Source organism: Aquarana catesbeiana, linkage group LG09 (genome assembly GCF_042186555.1).
Source record: "Aquarana catesbeiana isolate 2022-GZ linkage group LG09, ASM4218655v1, whole genome shotgun sequence".
NCBI lineage: Eukaryota > Metazoa > Chordata > Amphibia > Anura > Ranidae > Aquarana > Aquarana catesbeiana.
This window is the reverse complement of record NC_133332.1, coordinates 40,956,385-40,979,318: the sequence shown is the minus strand read 5'-3', so window position 1 is coordinate 40,979,318 and position 22,934 is coordinate 40,956,385. Positions and strand designations below refer to the sequence as shown.

Genomic DNA, 22,934 nt, shown 5'->3' with positions numbered 1-22,934 from the left:
TATACAGGTCAATTCGGTTGGTCGCAGGCTGGTCGGTAAGTTTGAAATCTCTTTGTATTTGTTTGATGTGCATCTCTATTCCAGTGCTCCTTGTTACAGTAGTAAGGGTCCTTTCACACAAGCGGACCATTCAGGTCCGCCTGTCAGTTTTTCAGGTGGACCTGAGCGGATGATCCATGTACCTCTACGGAGTGACGGATGTCAGCGGTGACATGTCTGCTGACATCCGATCCACTCCGATACGCTAAATCCAGACGAACCCTATTTTCCATCTGTCTGGTGGATCGGAACGGATGAAAACGGACAGGTGGTCTGTTTTCATCCGATCTCCCCATAGAGGAGAGCGGGGCTCTGACAGGTCCATCTCAGCACAGTGAGCAGAAACGGACTTGTCATCCGCCGGCTCATCGGGGATCAACGGAGCGATCCCTGCTGAACAGAGTCCGTGAAAACAGACAAGCATGTGTGAAAGAGCCCTTACTGTATAGGTGGGGGCAGTGGCCACTTGTTTGCAATGTTTTGCCAGGACACTGATCCAGGTCATAAAACCTATTAGCAAGGTATTTCTTTCACCTAACAACTATTGTAAAAAGAGTTTCTTAATCATTCAATGGCTGTAACTAACCATCGCAAATCTAGTTATAATCAATCTAATCTTGGAGCCTGGCTTCATCTGACCAAAAAAGTGCTCTTTTTTTTTTTTGCATTCTCTTGAAAGGGATAAAAGTAAGTGCTCTTTTCATACAACTCAGCTCTCATATTTCATAAATCCTGATCCAATAAAAATACATTGACAAGTGCTTACCCAAATGTATAGGAAAATACCGAACAATCCAAGATCAAATGACTAGAGTATACTGTACAGCCATGACTAGGATATACTGTATAGTCACATTAGATGTCATAAGAGATCTGTACAATTGATGCAAACCATGTTTAGCCTCATTCTATTCAATAGTGTGTTGGCTTTAGGACTGAAGAACCCAACCATCTGAATATATAGATGCATTTGGAAATCTGGCCTGGTGGGAAGGCCTACTGAAAAATAGCATATACAGGCGGTCCCCGGGTTACAAACATCCAACTTACAAACGGCTCCTACTTACAAACAAAGAGAGACAACAGGAAGTGAGAGGAAATCTGCCCCTGGGAAGGAACATTCCTGTAAGAGTTATCATGGGAAAAAGATGTCTCCACTGAAGCTTTATCACCAATCTTTGTTTCTACAACAACCCAACATTTTCAAAATCCAATTGTCATAGGGACAGAAATTGAGGTGAAATCTTCTGAACAGGGGCACAGACAGCAAAACAAATGTTACAGGCAATGGCGACCCTAGGGGGGGGGGGGCAGAGGGGGCCCTGACCCCCCCAACATTATGCTGTGCCCCACCATGTGCCCCCCCAAAAAAAACATTTTTTTTTTTTTTTTTACAAAAAATCAATGTCTAAGAGGGAGAGAGTCCCCAGTCAGCTCCTGCGGGTGATTCCTCCCCCCTCCCCTGCTCGCTGACACTGCATAATGCGAGTGTTCACACAACCATGGCCGCCTGATCTGCTCCTTCACCTGCATCCTCATTGGCAGGGAGAAGAGCGAGTTGCAGGAAGGACTCCACCAGGACTTTCAGTTACTGAAAAAACAGACTGATTTCTTCCGTCCTTAGGACAGGAGGACCAGCCTGTAAATTCCAAGAGATGCCAGACCAGCGCTGTCAATAGCAGAGGCAGGACAGCAAGAGGAGGCTGGGAAACCCCACAGTGGCAGAACACCAGGGCCCGGAGGCAAGACAACCTTTGCAACCCTGATAGTTCTCCCACTGCTTTGGATCCTTATATTTTCTTGATATGCTGGTGACATATATCTCTTGTTTTCTGCCACCCTGGGGGACCCCAATACAGTAGGAAGGGAGCTCACTGCAGAACATGTGAAAGGGCCCGTTGTGGGGTCGTAGTAAAGGGCCCCAGGATATATATATATATATATATATATATATATATATATATATATATGCATTTTATAGTTGCCCCCCTACTTTTGTCCCTGTCCCCCCATGTGCCCCCCCTAAATTTGAAAGCTGGAGACGCCACTGGTTACAGGGGTGTTAACCCTTCCCTATGCTATCCAAAAAATATAAAAACTATTTTTTTGGCTGGAGCTACACTTAAAAAATGTACGTGTTCCGACTTACAAAAAAATTCAACTTAAGAACAGACCTACAGACCCTATCTTGTTTGTAACCCAGGAACTGCCTGTACACTTTAGCCCTCCTACACCACTCTCCTTAACCCTGTTGATTGGGTGGGGTGGGTTCAAACACCACAGGATCCATAAAAGCTGCTGGAATTGGTACTTGGGGCTTTCAATTTTCCAATTAAACTAGGCATAAAGGTAGAGAGTCATTATGAAGGCAAGTGAATCTGTCAGGATTGGATTTTGACCAAACCAAAGACCAGGTAAAATTGTTAAGTATTTTTCTTTTATAATCTGATTTATTTTGCTGTTACTATTGTAATATCTTTTTTTCTGTAAATAATTTTCTTCCACAGTTGCTCTTGCCTTTTTATTAAAACAATTTTTAAAAATAGTTAAAGCGTTTCTTACCCCAACACTTCATATTCCTGATATGTGCCTGCTGTACCATGTATTTGTATGATAAAGTATCCTTTTCTCTTTGTATTGCTTCCTTTGTGTGGAATCCCTGGTGCTCCTGCCAGTCCCTCTGCTTTCCTATTAAAAACTGACAACACTAAGCAGGAGAGCACACTGTGGTCAGTTCTCTAGCTATGCTGGGAACTCAGCCTGCTCTCCTCCAATGATCAGACTTCTCCTTGAGATGCCCCCCACTGCACAGCCCTTCACTGGGTAGCTCAGTGTGCTGCTGCTTCTCTTCCCCCTGCTCTTGTGCAGCTGAGAACAGAGAGAGTGTTATCACTTATAAAAAAGGGTATTTATAATGCTTTTTTTTTAAATCTATATGAAAATGTTTTGCCTTTCATTACTATATTAAACTGAATGGGTTGTTTTACAAGGTGAGGGTTTACATCCACTTTAAGCTTTTTCTCAAAATGCTCTAAACCGTGAAAAAAATCACGTGACAGGTGATGAAACCGGTCGGGAGGAGCCAGTGACACTACCCACGGTGCTTGAATGTGCTGGATGTGGAGGGAGAAGGATTCTGCTGTCTGACCGCTCTATAAGCGTTACACTATCAAGTTAAATATGAGTGTAGCTATCCAAAGCTCTTGTTCTACTATCCTATAGCAAACTTGCGCAATGATGATGTGTTAATTTTTCTTTGAGAATCACTGCATCCGGAGAAGTCATGATATAACTATCCACTATATATGAAGATTATCAGTCTCTGATGTGAGCTTCTATCTGGATAATACTCCAGGGATCTTTCACTCAATCAAGATAGATGTGTGTGTTTTTTCCTTTCTCTTGGCTAACAACTAATTAACCGTTAGGTGAGCAGTACACCCACTAACTGGTGGTGGTGACTAATTGTTCACATATTGGACTTTCACGGCTGCAATTTTATGTTTTACACCTATTGCTTTTATGCCATTGCAATGTGTATAAATTTATGTAATATTGGAAGGTTGATTTTAGTTCAGATTATTACTTTATTAATCTAGCACTATATGGTGATATCAATACACTTTTGAAATAGCCGCAGCTTTAATTATTTATTTATCGTTTAAATATTTTTTGTTCACATCAGCGCTTAAGTACACAATTTTTTACACATACAGGCTGTATTGGCAAAACTAAAGTGATAGGATAATACAGCAGTTCAAAGGTTCAAATTTAACACACAAAGAGAAGGCAAAACAATGCAATGCAGTTAACACCAACATGTGTAAATGCTGTTGAAGCCAGGAGTGTGCTAAGCAGGAAGGGAAAGGATAATCCAGCTCCGCAGTCTGGATTCAGTGGCAGCTTTAGTGTAGAAAGTGGCAGATTACAGTCATGGATGGCAGCAATGTGTTTTAACTCTTATTATGGCCAGTGTCAGTAAATGACCATAGCCCAGGTAGGCCTGCGTGGCAACAAGAACTAACTGTAATGTATTGCAGTGAAGTGTGGGTTGGGGACCCTTTCACCCAGTCCTCCGTAGCAGTCCAGAAGAATGCAATTATCATGTGGTGGGGGCCCCCTTAAATGGCAATGTGGCTGTGGAAATCTGGATACAGGCCCTCTATACAGCTGATGTTGAAGGATCCCCCCAGGGTGGACTCCTTGGTTCAGCACTTGGCACAGCAGTCTGCATCTTGGCTTACTAGCAACTCTGTTAACTGCAGCTTGACCCAGTCTTGTCTGGACAACACAGCTTGGAACAGTTACACACATACTCCTTCCAATTGGCACATCTCTCCCCAACTGCCCTGGCTCCTTTTTGGGCTTTTCCCTTTATATCCCTCCCTTTGGCTGGTGTTTGTGGGCTTTGTAATTGTGACTTCAGCTTTGCTGTATAGAAAGTCCTGTGTCCCAACTATATATCCCAGAATGTTCTGAGTACTTGTAGTAAGGCTATGGTGAGGCGAAGTGCTGAATGTTGCCATCCTGTGGCCAAATAGAGTTCTGCATCCTCAGTAACAATGCACAGTGTTACAAAGGTAATAGAGGCAATAAATACCAGTGAGTGTTCTACTTAGCAGGCATGCATTTAACATAAAAAAACATATTTAAAGCTGGGTTGACTTTAATGCATAAAATAGTTTTTTTTTTAAATCATGTATGTATTGTAATATTTTTCACCTCAGCATAATCTATATTCTACTTTTTAGGAAAACACTTACCTTTAAGATCAGGCTCCTTTAATCGTATTTTGTCTTTGAAAACAGAGAAGTATTTGTTTAGAAACACATCAAATAAGCTCCAGTAGTCGTGGCTTGTGTTTCCCTTTGCCCAGCTCTGCTTATAAACCAATGCTGGTGTGTTGTAGGTAGCCGCTAACTGAAAGCCTTCCATCTCCATTAAGCTCCAATATGATAGTTCTCCATCAATTATTTGGTAAGTCTGCAGCCAATTTAGCCTGTTAGAGCCTGGGGGTGGAGTACAGAAATCATTATTCTTCTTCATCTGCCCTATTTACAGTGCCTTGAAACAGTATTCATACCCCATAACATTTTTCATGTTACAATCAAAAACGTAAATTTATTTTATTGGGATTTTATGTGAAAGACCAACACAAAGTGCCACATATTTGTGAAGTGGAAGGAAAATGATAAATGGTTTTAATTTTTTTTTACAAATAAATATGTGAAAAGTGTGGGGTACATTTGTATTCAGCCCCCCTGAGTCAATACTTTGTAGAACCGCCTTTCGCTGCAATTACAGCTGCAAGTTTTTTTGGGGATGTCTCTACTAGCTTTGCACATCTAGAGGGGCATTTTTGCCCATTCTTCTTTGCAAAATAGCTCAAGCTCTGTCAAACTGGATGGAGAGCTTCGGTGAACAGCAATTTTCAAGTCTTGCCACAGATTTTCAATTGGATTTAGGTCTGGACTTTGACTGGCCAATTCTAACACATGAATATGCTTTTATCTAAACCATCCCATTGTAGCTCTGGCTGTATGTTTAGGGTTGTTGTCCTGCTGGAAGGTGAAGCTCTGCCCCAGTCTCAAGTCTTTTGAAGGTTTTCTTCTAAGATTGCCCTGTTTTTGGCTCTATTCATCTTCCCATCAACTCTGATCAGCGTAGCGGTCCCTGCTGAAGAAAAGCATCCCCACAACATGATGTGGCCACCACCATGTTTCACGGTGAAGATGGTGTTCAGGGTGATGTGCAGTGTTAGTTTTCCGCCACACATAGTGTATTGTTTTTAAGCCAAAAAGTTAAATTTTTGCCTCATCTGACCAGAGCACCTTCTTCCACATGTTTTCTGTGTCCCCCACATGGCTTCTCACAAACTGCAAACGGGTCATCTTATGGCTTTCTTTCAACAATGGTTTTCTTTTTGCCAATCTTCCATAAAGGCCAGATTTGTGGATTGCACGACTAATAGTTGTCCTGTGGACAGATTCTCCCACCTGAGCTGTGGATCTCTGCAGCTCCTCCAGAGTTACCATGGGCCTCTTGGCTGCTTCTCTGATTAATGCTTTCCTTGCCCGGCCTCTCAGTTTAGGTGGACGGCCATGTCTTGGTAGGTTTGCAGTTGTGCCATACTCTTTCCATTTTCGGATGATGGATTGAACAGTGCTCTGTGAGATGTTCAAAGCTTGGGATATTTTTTTATAACCTAACCCTGCTTTAAACTTCTCTACAACTTTATCCCTGACCTGTCTGGTGTGTTCCTTGGCCTTCGTGATGCTGTTTGTTCAGTAAGGTTCTCTAACAAACCTCTGAGATTTATATCATTGTATTTATACTGAGATTAAATTACACACAGTTGGACTCTGTTTACTAATTAGGTGATTTCTGAAGGCAATTAGTTCCACTAGATTTTAGTTAGGGGGTATCAGAGTAAAGGGAGCTGAATACAAATGCACGTCACACTTTTCAGATATTTATTTGTAAAAAGTTTTGAAAACCATTTATCATTTTCCTTCCACTTCACAATTTTGCGCCACTTTGTGTTGGTCAATCACATAAAATCCCAATAAAAATACATTTACATTTTTGGTTGTAACATGACAAAATGTGGATAATGTCAAGGGATATGAATACTTTTTTCAAGGCACTGTACATATTCAATGATCATTAGAACTTGTTTCCACCAGATGCTACATCCTGCAATTTGCAGTATATTTTCTGTACAGACATAATGCATGGACATTTACCTGTGATGTTAATCAAATGTGTATAAAGGGCTAATGTCAATATCTCAAGGATACCTTCTTTTTATTTAAAGTTTTCACTCTGTTTTGTTTAGCTTTCACATTCTGTCCTGCATGTTGGATGGCATCTTTGGAGGCCCACCAGCTGAGCAGCAGAAACATCTCAATACTTGTGATGGTACATCAATCTGCAACAGTAAATCAGTACTGAAGCACATTCGTTTTCTACAGATTTAGAATTTATGGGGTGCAAATTTAATGAGTTCAAGTGGAACTCCAGCATTTTTTCTATTCTTTTCTGACCACATTTCTTTTAAAGCTTCAACTGTAAGTTACTACAATAAAAGTTTTTTATCTATCATTACGGGCTTCACTATGGGTCCTTCATTTTCTTTTCTAGGATATATGATGACTAGGGATGAGCTTCGAGTTCGAGTCGAACTCATGTTTGGCTCGAACATTGACTGTTCGCAAGTTCACCGAACAGCGAACAATTTGGGGTGTTCGCGGCAAATTCGAATGCCACGGAACACCCTTTAAAAGTCTATGGGAGAAATCAAAAGTGCTAATTTTAAAGGCTAATATGCATGGTATTGTCATAAAAAGTGTTTGGGGACCTGGGTCCTGCCCCAGGGGACATGGATCAATGCAAAAAAAAGTTTTAAAAATGGCCGTTTTTTCAGGAGCAGTGATTTTAATAATGCTTAAAGTCAAACAATAAAAGTGTAATATCCCTATAAATTTCGTACCTGGGGGGTGTCTATAGTATGCCTGTAAAGGGGCGCATGTTTCCTGTGTTTAGAACAGTCTGACAGCAAAATGACATTTTGAAGGAAAAACCCATTTAAAACTACCCGCGGCTATTGCATTGCCGACAATACACATAGAAGTTCATTGATAAAAACGGCATGGGAATTCCCCAAAGGGGAACCCCGAACCAAAATAAAAAAAAAAAATGACGTGGAAGTCCCCCTAAATTCCATACCAGGCCCTTCAGGTCTGGTATGGGTATTAAGGGGAACCCCAGCCAAAATTTTTTAAAAAATGATGTGGGGTTCCCCCTAAATTCCATACCAGACCCTTCAGGTCTGGTATGGATTTTAAGGGGAACCCGCGCCAAAAAAAACAAAAAAAAACGGCGTGGGGTCCCCCCAAGAATCCATACCAGACCCTTATCCGAGCACGCAACCTGGCAGGCCGCAGGAAAAGAGGGGGGACAAGAGTGCACCCCCCCTGAACCATACCAGGCCACATGCCCTCAACATTGGAAGGGTGCTTTGGGGTAGCCCCCCAAAACACCTTGTCCCCATGTTGATGAGGACAAGGGCCTCATCCCCACAACCCTGGCCGGTGGTTGTGGGGGTCTGCGGGCAGGGGGCTTATCGAAATCTGGAAGCCCCCTTTAACAAGGGGACCCCAAGATCCCGGCTCCCCCTGTGTGAAATGGTAAGGGGGTACTTACCCCTACCATTTCACTAAAAAACTGTCAAAAATGTTAAAAATGACAAGAGACAGTTTTTGACAATTCCTTTATTTAAATGCTTCTTCTTTCTTCTATCTTCCTTCATCTTCTGGTTCTTCTGGTTCTTCCTCCGGCGTTCTCGTCCAGCATCTCCTCCGCGGCGTCTTCTATCTTCTTCTCCTCGGGCCGCTCCGCACCCATGGCATGGGGGAGGCTCCCGCTCTTCTCTTCTTCTTTTCTTCTCTTCTTCTCTTCTTCATTTTCTTTTCCGGGCCTCTCTGCATCCATGCTGGCATGGAGGGAGGCTCCTGCTGTGTGACAGCGCTCCTCGTCTGACGGTTCTTAAATAACGGGGGACGGGGCCACCCGGTGACCCCGCCCCCCTCTGACGCACGGGAGATGATGGGACTTCCCTGTGGCATTCCCCATGACGTCACAGGGAAGTCCCGTCAAGTCACCGTGCGTCAGAGGGGGGCCCCGCCCCCCGTTATTTAAGAACTGTCAGAGGAGGAGCGCCGTCACACAGCGGGAGCCTCCCTCCATGCCAGCATGGGTGCGGAGCGGCCCGGAGAAGAAAATGAAGAAGAGAAGAAGAGAAGAAGAGAAGAAAAGAAGAAGAGAAGAGCGGGAGCCTCCCCCCATGCCATGGGTGCGGAGCAGCCCGAGGAGAAGAAGATAGAAGACGCCGCGGAGGAGATGCTGGACGAGAACGCCGGAGGAAGAACCAGAAGAACCAGAAGAGCCAGAAGAACCAGAAGATGAAGGAAGATAGAAGTCATTTTTAACATTTTTGACAGTTTTTTAGTGAAATGGTAGGGGTAAGTACCCCCTTACCATTTCACACAGGGGTGTCGGGATCTGGGGGTCCCCTTGTTAAAGGGGGCTTCCAGATTCCGATAAGCCCCCTGCCCGCAGACCCCCACAACCACCGGCCAGGGTTGTGGGGATGAGGCCCTTGTCCTCATCAACATGGGGACAAGGTGTTTTGGGGGGCTATCCCAAAGCACCCTCCCAATGTTGAGGGCATGTGGCCTGGTACGGTTCAGGAGGGGGGGGCGCACTCTCGTGCCCCCCTTTTCCTGCGGCCTGCCAGGTTGCGTGCTCGGATAATGGTCTGGTATGGATTTTTGGGGGGACCCCACGCCGTTTTTTTTTGGCGCGGGGTTCCCCTTAAAATCCATACCAGACCTGAAGGGTCTGGTATAGAATTTAGGGGGAACCCCACGTCATTTTTTTTTTTTTTAATTTTGGCCGGGGTTCCCCTTAATATCAATACCAGACCTGAAGGGCCTGGTATGGAATTTAGGGGGACTCCCACGTCATTTTTTTTTTACATTTTGGTTCGGGGTCGTTTTTATCAATGAACTTCTATGTGTATTGTCGGCAATGCAATAGCCGCGGGTAGTTTTAAATGGGTTTTTTCCTTCAAAATGTCATTTTGCTGTCAGACTGTTCTAAACACAGGAAGCATGCGCCCCTTTACAGGCATACTATAGACACCCCCCAGGTATGAAATTTAAAGGGATATTATACTTTTATTGTTTGACTTTAAGCATTATTAAAATCACTGCTCCTGAAAAAATGGCCGTTTTTAAAACTTTTTTTTGCATTGATCCATGTCCCCTGGGGCAGGACACAGGTCCCCAAACACTTTTTATGACAATAACTTGCATATTAGCCTTTAAAATTAGCACTTTTGATTATTCATGTTCGTGTCCTATAGACTTTAACGGTGTTTGCGTGTTCGAACAAACTTTTTTCCTGTTCGCATGTTCTGGTGCGAACCGAACAGGGGGGTGTTCGGCTCATCCCTAATGATGACTACATGCCTGAATGCCTAATTCTGAAGTGACCATTGGGAGAAGTTTATATGTGAAGGAAATCCCACAGATGTTGTGGTCTGACGAGGGGTTCCAGTGGGCTGGATTTGCTGGATGCTATTGAGTATTTATCATCTATGCCTAATTCTTAATACCTTCTGGTAAGCAGACTACATTACCACGTGGTGACGAGTGACTCTTTCTACATCTGCACAATATATTTGGTGATTGGATTCCTCCCACTCTTCAATTTCATTTTTGAACTTTTCAGCGCCGCAATAATTTTTATGCATGTGACTTTTTGTTTGTTATCTACAAACTTTGCTGGCCGCTTGCTTTTTTCAGTTCAGCGCAAATTTTTACTTGTTTTTTGACATTTCTTTTAACCCCCTCTATGCTCCAGAGCTGTCCCCAACTTTATCATAGATCCAGCGCCAAGGGTCCTCTTCTGTTCAGATTGACTCCTATGTCATTCTGCTTGCCTCCTGTCAGCCCAGTCCATAGTTTACATGACTGAGTAGTGCTCAGATGTCATTATGGGAGTGCTACTCAGTCCTGGAAGGATACTGCTCCCCCTCAACTTTGCCTAAATAAAGGTGAAATCAAGGATGAAATCGCCAGAACAGCAAAAAGATTTCAAGAAAAAAATATGCAGATGGGTCAAAATTCCTGGAATTCCACTTTAGACAATAACACTGGTCTGCAATTGATGTTATGTCTTCATATAGCTTTTTTGGAATGCCATATACACAAACATTACATAATGGTATTTTGTGGTCACTATTGGCATTGCTAAAAAAAAACAGTACACGTAGTATGACCTTTCGGGGACCATTTGGGGAGTCCTGACTTTCATATAAGCTTGCTGGACATCCTATTCCAAACCATGGAGATCAATATGTAGTGGATTATAACAGCCTCTGCTTTTGTTTGTGGGAGCCTATCCACCCAAAAGAGTATTTGTAAGATCAGGTACTGGTGTTAAATGAGAAGACATAATTAAAAAAAAAAACAATCAATACAGTCAATCACATATCTAATGCGGAAAAAGTGATCCCACACCACCTAGGAAATAGAGTAATGAATTCAAAGAGAAGTATGGGTTTTTAATAATTTCCCCATTATATTAACCTAGGTGGACGCAGCATGGGACTGATGCTGCATCTGTCGCTCGGCGTCTCTGCACTGAGAACCAAACGATCGAACACTGCCGATGGCTCAGTTCTCACCGCTCCCAGAGCAGAGAGCTGCTGCCTGTCAGTCAGCATCTGGAGCACTGGGCTGTGGAAGGGAGCGGCCATCTCAGGCTCTCAGGGACTCGCTGAGATGGCTATCAATCCAGGCACCTGGACTTTATTGTCGGGATGATGCTGTGCCTGGACTGATTCCAGTGACATCAGCAAAAAGCGGACTTTAGTCCACTCTCAAAATAGGTCACAGGAGTGCAAAACGAATTGCACTCCTGTGACCCATAGAAGAAGCCCAGCCAGACAAGCTCAGCTCCTTTAAATACTGCAGTGCTGCTACTACTGTGGAAGCTCCATTTGGGGCGTAACATGTACAGGAGTAGAACCTGATGATGCCATCACATTGCACATTTGAAGGAGGGCGGTGAGCTGGAGTGTTTACATGTATGTGGATGTTTTTATTACTTTGGTTTGAATAAATTATTTGTACAGTGAGCACTATTAGTTGCTTTTTGTTGTTTTATGCCATTCTTGTTGCTGTGGATGTTGGTGGGAGGAGCTACGGCTGAAAGAAGTTTAGAATGATGTACCTATTATGGAAAAACTCTTTTGACCTCCAAGGAATGTCTGAGGTCCAGCACAGAGGTGAGCGGACTCATGTACCACTGGGTGGAGTGTATGTCACATGTTTTGCGGAACAGAGGCGCATGTTCAAAGAAGATTGTTGGCAGTGTTTATAATTGAAGATTTTTGTTGGACTAGTTATTTATTGATCTAATTATATGATGTGTTTGGACTTTTATCACCTCTGCCCCTGAATAGGGGGAGAAACCGACTAATTGTAGATTTCAAAAAGTCACATGTATTTTGTCATAGAAATTTTGATTTGAGCACATGATTTAGATGTTTGGGTAGAGCTACACTATTTTATTCATTACGTAAAGACATTGGCTTGCATGCAGCATTTTAATTCATCCCAAAGATGTTCAATAGGATTACAGGATTGAGATCAGAGCGCTGTGCAGGTCACTTTGCACCCAACTCACCCAACCATGTATTTATAGAGCTGGCTTTGTGCACAGAGGCACAGTCATGCTAGAACAGAAAAGGGCCTTCCCCAAACTAGTGGAAACGTGCAATTGTCTAAAATGTCTTTGTATGCTGTAATAGTAATCATACATTTCTCTGTGCACACCAGAGCTCAATCATTTAGAGGAATGTCCACAAACTAGGCATAGGTGATGGTGTGATGGTCAGATGCTGCCAAACTTTTGGCCATTTACTGTATAAGCTGGAATCCCTCTTCTAAATGCTGATTCAAGTCTTATCCATCACTCTAGGCTTCCTCCTATAGAACAGTGATGGCGAACCTTGGCACCCCAGATGTTTTGGAACTACATTTCCCATGATGCTCATGCACTCTGTGTTGTTGTTGAGCATCATGGGAAATGTAGTTCCAAAACATCTGGGGTGCCAAGGTTCGCCATCACTGCTATAGATGTTAAACAGCATAATGCAGATGTTGTACCCTTACATTCGTTATAATTGTATTAACAAAACGTTGTACTAAACTTAAACAGGTTAATGCATTGTACTTACCTGTAGCCGTGAAGCTCAGGAACAAGTAGATGGATAAAGTCATGGTTGGAAGAAACCCTTTCATTATTCTTTACTAAAGAATCCCCCCCGTAAAAATTTTTTTAGCTAAGTATCTAAATAACTACAGGAGGAGGAAAACAGAAGTGCATGTAAAAGCAACTTTTAGAAACCCTTCACATCCCCTGACTAAAAAGGATGGTACAAATGTTCCAGTGAAAAAGTTAATCGAGCTGCTGAGGAGGAGGCTGTATTTAAAGACCAGACTTCCTCATATTTATGATAATGATTCAACTCAAAAGTCTTTTTTAACATAAAGTGGGGAAGCACAATAATATAATTTGGGTTGCACAATACAGTTGTGCTCATAAGTTTACATACCCTGGCAGAATGTATGATTTCGTGGCCATTTTTCAGAGAATATGAATGATAACACACAAACTTTTCTTTCACTCATGGTTAGTGTTTGGCTGAAGCCATTTATTATCAATCAACTGTGTTTACTCTTTTTAAATCATAATCACAACCAGGGCTTTTTTTCAGGGGGAACTTGGTAGAACTCAGTTCCACCACCTCTGGCTCAGACCCTTTGGTGCCTGCTCACCACAATCACTTGTAAACACAGAAGTATGGTTTCTGTGTTTATAAGTGACAGCTCTGCACTCTGTATGTAATGCAATCCTGGTATTTAATGCCCCTTTAAGACCCTCCTACTGTTTTCGTGAAATTTGACCGAACGAACCCACTATTTGTTGTGATTTGGAGGGTGTGTGTAGGGGGAGGGGTTTTGTGGGGCCGTGGTTAAGTTCCAGCACCTATTGTTTGAGAAAAAAAGCCCTGATCACAACAGAAACTACTCATATGACCCTGATCAAAAGTTTACATACCCCAGATTCAATACTGTATATTGCCCCCTTTAACATCAATGACAGCTTGAAGTCTTTTGTGGCATTTGTGGATGAGGCTCTTTATCTTCTCAGATGGTAAAGCTGTTCATTCCTCTTGGCATAAAACCTCCAGTTTCTGTAAATTCTTGGGCTGTCTTACATGAACTGCACATTTTAAATCTCCCCAGAGTGGTTCAATGATATTGAGGTCAGGAGACTGAGATGGCGACTCCAGAACCTTCACTTTATTCTGCTGTAGCCAATGAAAGGTCAACTTGGCCTTGTGTTTTGGATCATTGTTATGTTGGAATGTCCAAGTACGTCCCACGCGCAGCTTCCTGGCTGATAAATGCAAATGTTCCTCCAGTATTTTTTGATAACATACTGCATTCATCTTGCCACCAATTTTGACCAAATTTCTTGTGCCTTTTGTAGCTCACACACCCCCAAAACATCAGCGATCCACCTCCAGGTTTCACAGTAGGAATTAGACATGTGCACACTGAAATATTTAGTTTCAGAATTTCGTTTTCGTCCGAAAAATAAATTTATTTAGTTACTTCCGAAATTCTTTTTTATTTATTTCGTTTTTCGTTAAAAATTGCATTTATCCGAAAATCCAAATTAAGGTTGAATCTGTCATTGAAGGCTTATGGTGTCTGTCGAATGTTCAAAGAAGATTCGACGGAGCAGCTAAACTGTACGACGCCGTATAGTTTACCTGCTCCGTCGAATCTTCTTAGAACTTTCAACAGACACCATAAGCCAAAGTACGTGTGTACTTAGTTCTAGCTATTTTACTGCTCCTCCTCTTTGGTTACAATCAGCCAATAACATTCATCATCATCATTATTTTTATTTATCTTTTCTCCCCTACGTCGAATCTTTTCTCCCCTACGTTGAATCTTTTCTCTCCTACGTCAAATCTTTTCTCTCTATGTCGAATCTTTTCTCTCTATGTAGAATAATCTTGGACTAATAGAGTTAAGGTTAGGCACATTCGACCACAGGTTTGATGGACACAGATTGTTATTGTCATCATCATGTCGAATCTCCTATCTATATCGAACTGTTGTAGCAACGAAAATGAAAATAAAGCATTTGTTTATGTCGGATCTTTCGTTTTTCGGATTCTGCACTTTCGTTATCGTTTGTTAAAACGATAATAAAAATACCTGAAATTCGGATGAAAATGCATTCGGACAAAAATGAATGCACATGTCTAATAGGAATGGTGTAACTTTCATCATAGGTCTATAGACTCTTCTCCAAATGTAGTGTTTATGGTTGTGGCCAAAAAGCTCAATTTTGATCTCATCACTCCAAATTACTTTGTGCCAGAAGGTTTGTTTCTGTGCAGTTTGGTGTATTGTAAGCAGGATACTTTGTGGCATTTGCATAGTAATGGCTTTCTTCTGGTGACTCGACCATGCAGCCCATCTTTCTTCAAGTGCCTCCTTACTGTGCATCTTGAAACAGACACACCACATGTTTTCAGAGAGTCCTGTATTTCACCTGAAGTTATTTTTGAGATTTTCTTTGCAACAATTTTCCTGGCAGTTGTGGCTGAAATTTTAGTTGGTCTACCTGACCATGGTTTGGTTTCAACATAACTCCTCATTTTCAATTTCTTGATTAGAGTTTGAACACTGCTGATTGGCGTTCTCAATTCCTATCTTTTTATATCCCTTTCCTGTTTTATACAGTTCAACTACCTTTTCCTGCAGATCCTTTGACAATTCTTTTGCTTTCCCCATGACTCAGAATCCAGAAACGTCAATGCAGCACTGGATGAAAGATGCAAGGGTCTGTCAGGAGTCCAGAAACTCATTGACCTTTTATACACACACACTAATTACAAGCAAAAAGATCACAGGTGAGGATGGTTACCTTTAATATTCATTCAGACCCCTTTGTGTCCACTTGTGCATGTTATCAGGCCAAAATCACCAGGGTATGTAAACTTTTGATCAGGGTCATTTGGGTAGTTTCTGTTGTGATTATAATTTAAAAAGAGTAAACACAGTTGATTGATAATAAATGGCTTCAGCCAAACACTAACCATTAGTGAAAGAAAAGTTTTTGTGTTATCATTCATATTCACTTAAAAATGGCCAAGAAATCATAAATTCTGCCAGGGTATGTAAACTTATGAGCACAACTGTATATGTTGTTAGTGATGAAGAGATTGTCCCCTTACTTGCAGGGGAGATATCCCCAGTAAAGACAAAGGGGCTTATGTATAAAAAAATTCACTTTCCGAATGTCTCATCATTTGCTCAAAAGTAACAATAATACCCATAATGTTGTAAATATGTGAAAAGCAAAAAATAGAAACTGACATTACACACTTACTACAAACATTACAGGTATTATTTGTTACTTTTACACAAATTATGAGACATTTTAAAAGCACATTTTTTATACATGAAACCACAGACAGCATCAATAAACATGCTCTTACGGACGGAGGAATTGATCATTGTTTAAGGCCAGTATCCACCACCTACTACAGCAAGAGGAAGTCATATGGCTCAATGAATGGAACCAAATTTGGAAGTAGAAATCATTTTGGTGGCCCATGTTCTCAAGGTTACCAGCCTCCAGCCCTTATGAAGGGGGACTGTTCCTAACCCTTGAAATGCATTGAATGTTTTTTCTTTTTATCCTGATTATGAATTAAAAAAAAAATTCTGGACTCTAATGCCCCGTACACATGGGCGGACATTGATCGGACATTCCGACAACAAAATCCATGGATTTTTTCAGACGGATGTTGGCTCAAACTTGTCTTGCATACACACGGTCACACAAAGTTGTCGGAAAATCATTCTGAACGTGGTGACGTAAAACACGTACGTCGGGACTATAAACGGGGCAGTAGCCAATAGCTTTCGTCTCTTTATTTATTCTGAGCATGTGTGGCACTTTGTCCGTCGGATTTGTCTATACACGATCGGAATTTAAAGGATCGGATTTTGTTGTCGGAAAATTTAGCATGCTCTCAAACTTTGTGTGTCGGAAATTCCGATGGAAAATGTGTGATGGAGCCCACACATGGTCGGAATTTCTGACAACAAGGTCCTATCACACATTTTCCGTCGGAAAATCCGACCGCGTGTACGGGGCATAAGACTAGTGGTGTGGAACTATCATTGCTCTCTTCTATCTCAAACAAGCCAAGGTTCTAATAATTTTCTGCGAGCTGTCAGAGGGGAAATCCCTTCTTAGACAGTTGTCATTGAAACAGGTGTCCTTATTGGAAGATTTTCCTTCATGTTCTGTTCTGATGGCAGCTGGTAAATTTGGGATTTCCAATCACTTTTTGTGCTGATTGTTCATCAGGTCAAAAAGAATGGGAAAGCAGAATGCAATTAAAAAAAATGAAAAGATATTCTAACTCTCAACCACTCCATTCAAAAAATGACTAATGCCGCGTACACATGAGCGGAATTTCCGTCGGAAAAATCATGGATGGTTTTTCCAACGGAATTCCACTCAAGCTTGGCTTGCATACAGAAAAGAAAGTTCTCTGAACTTTCGACCGTCAAGAACGCGGTGACGTACAACACTACGACGAGCCGAGAAAATGAAAGTTCAATGCTTCCGAGCATGCATCGAATTGTTTCCGAGCATGCGTAGGAATTTTGCGTGTCTGAATTGGTACAGACGATCGGAATTTCAGATCAGAACTTTTTCCGACCGAAAAATTGAGAACATGCTCCCAATCTTTTGCTGGCTGGAATTCCGCCAGCAAAAGTCCGATGGAGCATACACACGGTCGAATTTTCGGACCAAAAGCTCCCAACGGACTTTTGCCGGCGGAATTTCCGCTCGTGTGTACGGGGCATATATGTATGCTTTAAGCCCACCAGTCACAAGCCAAACCAAATTAATTTAAAAAGGGAATACAGTAGGAAGAAGGCAAAAAAGTACAAGCAGGATCTGTATGCACATATTCAGCTCCCATATTCAATAAACCGACAAGCTTCAGTTTTTTTATAAGTAGGACTCTGAGACAGTCCCACATCTTGGTCCTCTGTCCTGCCAATGCTGTGTTCCAGGCCATGTTCTGGGATCACAGCATCAACCTTATCTAAGCACATATGCAGTCCCAGCATATTTAGAGGCAAGTTCTAGGCAGGACCAACCCATGAAGTAAACATTATGTGCAGTCTCTGCTTGTTTAAAAATGGGGTCTGAATGGGACCAACCCGTAATGCTGGAGAAATTTAAGATGCTCCCATGGAAAGTATGCAGACAAAATGTGGACTGTGGGTTGGGTTAACTGTGTTCTGCTATCTGGGACCATAATGATAATAACTATAGACTCAGTCATTAACTCTCAGCCCAGGAGCCCCTTGAGAGTTTTGGGTGTCACCAGCAGTAGTAAAATGAGGTTTCACAATGATGTTGTCAAGTACCTCGAAACTAGAACTGCTGAGAAATGATAGATAAATGTCAGGGCTTCAGATACATCTAATACCGTGCTTCCACCGCACTTCCACCGCACTTCCACCACGCTTCCATTCTTTGCTGTAACAAATGCCTGTGTATGTCAGGTGGTCACTCCTCAGAATTGCCCTCTACGCACAACATATGTGCAATAGCACCTGTTAAAGCTAAACTCCAGGCAGATATAAAATACACAAACGGATACAGATGTGCATTCATTATTACCTCAAAAAATATTTTTTTTATTCAAGCAATGTAAGTACTTGAATTTAACTTTGCATCAGCCCCTTGTCCCCCCTACACAGCACAACCTAGAATGAAGAATAGAAAAGCAGCACAAGAAGTCAATAAGTTGTTGCTAACAAGGATCATGCTGATAGGAGTGTAGAATAACAAGCAGGGGCGGCCCGCCCATATGGGGTGCAGGGGCGCTGCCCTCCCAATCCATGTGCCTGGCCCCTAATCTACATGCACTGTGCCGGACGCATCGATTCCATATATTTTTTTTTTATTTTTTAAGCACATGATTAGAACTTGAGGCTCTAATTGGCTTAAAAAAAGGGTGGACCGGGGGTGCAGAGCACTGCGCCCTAAGCCCACCCAGTTGTGTGACAATAACTAATATTTGCTATTGTCCTCCTGATTCTCCTCACAGCCAATCAGGAAGTGGGTCACCCGACTGGCCAGGAAATCTTAGGACTCTCTGGCCAATTGTGTCTCAGGACACACTTCCTGTTCAGCCGGGAGGAGAAGCTATGGCCCAGCTCTTCCTTCCCCCTGCCTCCTAAGGTAGGGACTCTGATCGCCGCATTCCTATCCATCTCCCACGGGGGGGGGGGGGGGTTCCTTAGTTTGCCACCCCCCCAAATATTGAGCACCGGCCGCCACTGGTGACAACCTCATCATTCTCCTGCTCCTCAGGCTGGGAGAGAGATAAGACCTCTAACTGAACTATAAATAGAAAAAATATATAAATCTTAGTACTGGATGGACAGAAATACAAATTCCTTGGTGGTAAACCAGCGACCATTTATGTATTTAAACTTGAACTCCATCTTTTGGTAAACTTTACAGCTTGACCCAAACAAACTATGTCCCTTACTAACCTGTGAGGCCACTGGATGTGCGATATAAACTGTATGTAGCTTCGGCCACATACAGCATACTACACTGTGTTCCGGGTGTGAGCCAAAACTTCCTGTCTCATACCTGCCTTTGATTGGCAGAGTAAGAGAGGTGGGCTTATGGTGTCACAACCTCTGACTGTGCAAATCAGAGGAAGCTTTGTATTCAATAATAGAATACACCACTTTCTGTGAATGGCTGAGCGCCACTGTGATAGACTCCTCTGTCTCAGTTCAAGCCGCAGCTACATACAGTTTATATCGCACATCCAGCGGCCTCACATGTTAGTGAGGGACATAGTTTCTTTGGGCCAAACAAACTATGTAAAGTCTAACAAAAGATGGAGCTCAGCTTTAACTGTTTATCTGGAATTCATCTTTAAGGAACACCTTTCACTCCCATGTAGCACCCCATGCCTCCTGGTCCCTATTTACTTATGTGGCTTCTTCCACATTTACAATAGCAATTTGTTGTGTGTGTGCATGTGTTGTGCTGTCTGCTCCTGCTCTCCTCTGAGTGCCCCAATAGCATAGTTGCCAACAGTCCCGATTTTCCCGGGACAATCCCGATTTTGGGACCCTCGTCCCGATTGGAGGCTGTCCCAAATCGGGATTTTCCCTAAGGTAAATCAGGAATGTTGTTTTTTTTCTTTTTACAGAAGCTGGCTCCAGCAAAATGGCAGCCGGCGCCGCAGCTCGATCTTCCCCCTAGTGTTGAGTAAGTCAGTGGAGAGAGGAAGGGGGCTCGATCCGTGCAGCCAATGAAGCGCCTTCTTTAGCTGCATGGCCCCTCCCCTCTCCACTGAAGCAGAAGACATGGCACCGCCATCGCCGTGTCTAGCCGAAAAGTTCCCCAGCCCTGTACTGGGCAAGCGCTGCGCCTGCGCAGTACAGGGGGTCCTTACTTGCCGAGGGGAACTTTCTCGGCAGAACACCGGCCGGCCGCTCCTGCACTGAGCGGGGGGGCTGCACTGAGGGGGGCTGCACTGAGGGGGGCTGCATTGAGGGGGGGCTGCATTGAGGGGGGGCTGCACTAATCGAGGGGGAGCTGCACTAATCGAGGGGGGGCTGCACTAATTGAGGGGGGCTGCACTAATTGAGGGGGGCTGCACTAATCGAGGGGGGCTGCACTAATCGAGGGGGGGCTGCACTAATTGAGGGGGGCTGCACTAATTGAGGGGGGGCTGCACTAATTGAGGGGGGGCTGCACTAATCGAGGGGGGGCTGCACTAATCGAGGGGGGGCTGCACTGAGGGGGGTCTGCACTAATAGAGGGGGGGCTGCACTTAGGGGGGGCTGCACTAATAGAGGGGGGGCTGCACTAATAGAGGGGGGCTGCACTAATCGAGGGGGGCTGCACTAATCGAGGGGGGGCTGCACTAATTGAGGGGGGGCTGCACTAATTGAGGGGGGGCTGCACTATTCGAGGGGGGCCTGCACTTAGGGGGGGGCCTGCACTTAGGGGGGCCTGCACTAATAGAGCGGGGGCTGCACTAATAGAGGGGGGGCTGCACTAATAGAGGGGGGGCTGCACTAATCGAGGGGGGCTGCACTGAGGAGGGTCTGCACTAATAGAGGGGGGCTGCACTGAGGGGGGCTGCACTAATAGAGGGGGGGCTGCACTGAGGGGGGGTCTGCACTGATGGAGGTTATCTGCACTGATGGAGGGGATCTGCACTGATGGAGGGGGTCTGCACTGAGGGGGTCTGCACTTAGGGGGTCTATACAGACTCTGCCGGGGGCACCTGATGCAAGGACAGACTCTGCTGGGGGCACCTGATGCAAGGACAGACCCTCCGGGGGGCACCTGATGCAAGGACAGACTCTGGCGGGGGCACCTGATGCAAGGACAGACTCTGGCGGGGGCACCTGATGCAAGGACAGACTCTGGCGGGGGCACCTGATGCAAGGACAGACTCTGGCGGGGGCACCTGATGCAAGGACAGACTCTGCCGGGGGCACCTGATGCAAGGACAGACTCTGCTGGTGGCAGGCGACGTGGCTAGTGACACGCTCAGGGATCCCACTGATTCAGCATTATAGTGAGTTGAATGATTTAATTTTATATTAAAATGTAATAATAGAAATAATGTGCTTCAATCATCCTGACACCATAACAACCATGGTGACGGGATGATTGAAGAGCTAACACCAGGCGTTTGGAGTATCTTTATCTGCTGACTGTTAAACTTTCTAGAATACACATATTTCTATTGTGTAGGATCTGGGGCTGCTGTCCCGTCATTCCCCTCTCCCACTCTCCCCCTCTCCCCCTTTCCCACTCTCCCCCTTTCCCCCTCTCCCCCTCTCCCCCTCTCCCCCTTTCCATCCTCTCCCCCTTTCCCCCCTCTCCCCCCTCACCCCCTTTCCTTCTCCCCCTTTCCTTCTCCCCCTTTCCTTCTCCCCCTTTCCTTCTCCCCCTTTCCTTCTCCCCCTTTCCTTCTCCCCCTTTCTCTCTCCCCCTTTCCCTCTCCATCCCTCATTCATCTCAGACTCTAACTACACCCTCTTGAGCCACGCCCATTTAAGCCACACCCACTTTACACATAAGCCAAGCCCAGTTTTTGCCGCGCTTCGCGCGCCGCACTTCTAATTTTTGCTAAGACACGCCTACAAATGAATCCCCCGCCCCCTTATTATTGTATGGCTCCGCCTACAGCCAAAAAAGTGTCCCACATATTTTTTTTGCAATGTTGGCAACTATGCAATAGCAAGCTGTGTGCTGTGGGGGCACTCGTATGGTCATAATCCTGAGCCAGGCTGTGTGCATCCATAGATACACACAGCACAGATCTTGCAGGCCCCGCTCACTCCTTATAGGATTTGACTGAACTCTGTTCTCAGCTGCATGAGGAGCTCAGAGAACTAGGGGAGGAGAAATAGCAGCACGTTGATTTTCCCAGTGAATGGCTGTGTGGGGGATGGGTGTCAACACAAGTCTGATAATTGGAGGAGAGCAGGCTGAGCTCTCAACACAGCTAGAGAACTGACCAGGCTGTATTCTCCTGCTTAGTGTGTTTTTTAATAGGAAAGCAGAGGGACTGGCAGGAACACCAGGGATTTCACACAAAGGAAGAAACACAAAGGGAACAGGAGACTTTTTCATACAAGTACATAGTACAGCAGGCACATATCAGGAATATGAAATGTTAGGTTTACACATAGGTGTGCATAGTCTATTGCATTAGGGTGTGCACCCCAAAGCCCGTGTGTGTGGATGTGTATGGTGTTAGTAGTTTTTATTTTCATTATTTTATTTTTTATTATTTTTTTACAATTTTTTAGGAGCCCAGTTAGTGGGCTTTGGTGAAATATCAGGGGTCTAAACAGGGGGAATCTGCACCACATGGAGTGATTAGGTTGAGCCCAGGCACGCCTATGGGTTTACCTATTTTTTAATGATAGTAATTATTGCTCTTGTTTTCTCTTCTTTTAATTCTTTGGGGGGTCCAGAAAGAAGAGTCAGTAACCCTGATGTACTATATGTCGCTGTTTATTGATATTGCATATATTGCTGTAACATTTTTTTAATTCCATTTTAATGAAAGCTGCATAATTAGGAAAATATCATCAACGGTAATTAGGATAAGCTCAGATATGTTTAGTAAAACACAATTCAAA

General features: G+C 43.8%; 1 protein-coding gene across 1 annotated transcript in view; it reads right to left on the bottom strand.

Moving 5' to 3' along the window:
• Positions 1-13,064, bottom strand: part of LOC141107538 (antigen-presenting glycoprotein CD1d-like) — a 40,764-nt gene extending 27,700 nt beyond the window's left edge. The window contains exons 1-2 of the mRNA XM_073598340.1: positions 12,851-13,064; positions 4,803-5,048 (exon numbers count right to left, since the gene is read on the bottom strand). Of these exons, the coding sequence (XP_073454441.1) occupies positions 4,803-5,048; positions 12,851-12,914 (310 nt within the window). The 5' untranslated portion in view covers positions 12,915-13,064. The remainder of the gene's footprint in view (positions 1-4,802; positions 5,049-12,850) is intronic.
• Positions 13,065-22,934: the final 9,870 nt, after the last annotated feature.